This window comes from Verticillium alfalfae, genomic scaffold (genome assembly GCF_000150825.1).
Source record: "Verticillium alfalfae VaMs.102 supercont1.11 genomic scaffold, whole genome shotgun sequence".
Lineage (NCBI taxonomy): Eukaryota > Fungi > Ascomycota > Sordariomycetes > Glomerellales > Plectosphaerellaceae > Verticillium > Verticillium alfalfae.
This window is the reverse complement of record NW_003315028.1, coordinates 725,537-727,376: the sequence shown is the minus strand read 5'-3', so window position 1 is coordinate 727,376 and position 1,840 is coordinate 725,537. Positions and strand designations below refer to the sequence as shown.

Here is a 1,840-nt window from a genome sequence, read left to right as displayed (position 1 = left end):
CTACATGTACCTAGGTAGACAAGGGCGGAACGCGAAATAGGCTACACAACGGAATTAGGAATGGATGGAACTTGTCATTAATCAACTGCCTCATGCAGTACACCCCTCTGCCGAATCGACGTGCCGAACGCCTAGCCTCGCGCCCGCGACACACAACGGGAATCGTCTCGTCTCATCTCAAACGACATCCTCTACGCTTGATTCTCCGATTCTCCCCCACATACCGCGGCCCCCCCCATTAACCCTCTGCCCCTGGGGCCGTCCCCACGGTGTAGAGAATCCACATCTAGGTACCCAAGACAATGTACATCTACGTCTTCTTCCTCGCCTCCGTGTACTCGTCGTCCTCGTCTTCCTCGCTGCTGTCGTCGCCAATCTCAATCTTCCTGACGTCGCCGCTCTTCCGCCTGCGCAACTTCATCGCCTCGCGAATCTTCTTGCTCGCCACCTCGAACCCACCCTGCGAATCGAGCGTCGTGAACCCGCTGACAGGGAACCCGCCCGAGCCGAAGCCACCGCCGCTGCTGCTGCTGCGGCTGCGGCTTCTCGACCGCGACGGCGGCCCGCGTCGAGAAGATGCCCACGCCGCCAATGTTGCTGAACGACTCGTTGCGCGGCAGCCCGCGGCTCGACATGGTTGTGTTGCGCCGTCCGAGCGATGGCGGTGTCTGCGCATCGTAATTGCTTGACGCATCGCTGTCGCGTCGCTGACCATACGGCGGCTGCTGCTGCTGCTGATATGGCGGCGTCGAGGGCCGGCCGTCTGCTGTGGCTGCCGTGCCTCGGCTGCTGCCCTGCGAGTCTGCCACGAGCCGCGTCTTGTCAAAGTCGGGAAACATGTCGGGCCCCAGCGTGTTGATGACGTCCGTGACCTCCGTGCTGAGCTGCGCGCGCCGTTCGCGCAGGTGGTGAATGTTGTAGCTCGACGCCGGGTTGAGGCACAGCACGAGCGGCCGCAGCGACTTGAAAATATCCATGCCCACCTCGCCAAAGCGTAGCGCCGCGAAGCTGATGCCCACCATGAGCGGCCACATGACGAGGTACGCTGTCCACCACGGCACCCACGCCGGCACCGTGCCCCAGAGGTGGTCGACGTAGACGCGCCACGTGACGACGGCCGAGTAAAAGTTGTACAGCGTCGGTGCGAAGAAGATGGCGACCATCAGCTTCCACGTCGCCATGACGTCGCGGCCCTGGATCTTGACCGTCGATCCGGCGAGCGCCTGCTTAGCCTTGCGAATGGAGATGACCTTGGCCGCAATGAAGACGGGCGCGAAGAGAATGAGGCCCGGCAGCACGCCGACGAGCAGTGTCAGCAGCTTGCCGATGCGGTAGATGAGCGTCAGGATGACCTTGGGCGTCGACATTTTGCCATACTGCACCTGGTGGTCGCGCAGGTTGACGTAGCGCAGCTGCCGGTTGTACTCCTTGACCGCCTTGGACAGGTGCACGATGCGCTCGTCATCCTTGTACCGCTCGTAGCCCAGCGCCAGTCGCCGGTTGAGCTCAATAACCACCGGCAGCGGCAGCTTCTTGCCAGTGGGGTTGTAGAGCCGCCGCGCCGCCTGAATGAGCATGAGCGTGTCGTAGTCGGGTGTCGAGACGGTGACGGCGCTGAGAATCTGGTGCGTTGTGTCGAGGAGCTCGCCAATCGCCTCGCGTCTCTGGTTGTTGCGATACATGTCGATGATGCGCTTCGGGATCTCGTACGGCGCGCCAAACTCAATGACAGCCCGCGACCGGAACTTATGCGCGTGGAAGTAGTTCATGCCGACCGGCACAATCTTGAGCCCAATGTCGGGGTCCTCGGCGAGGGCACCCAGCGCCATGATGGCGAGGC

At 62.3% G+C, this 1,840-nt stretch overlaps 1 protein-coding gene across 1 annotated transcript in view; it reads right to left on the bottom strand.

Annotated features, from left to right (window-relative positions):
- Positions 1-377: 377 nt before the first annotated feature.
- VDBG_08044 (glycerol-3-phosphate O-acyltransferase) overlaps positions 378-1,840 on the bottom strand; it is a gene marked incomplete at both ends in the record, with an annotated part of 2,380 nt that continues 917 nt past the window's right edge. Inside the window, one exon of the mRNA XM_003001739.1 lies at positions 378-1,805. Coding sequence (XP_003001785.1) covers positions 378-1,805 — 1,428 coding nt within the window. The remainder of the gene's footprint in view (positions 1,806-1,840) is intronic.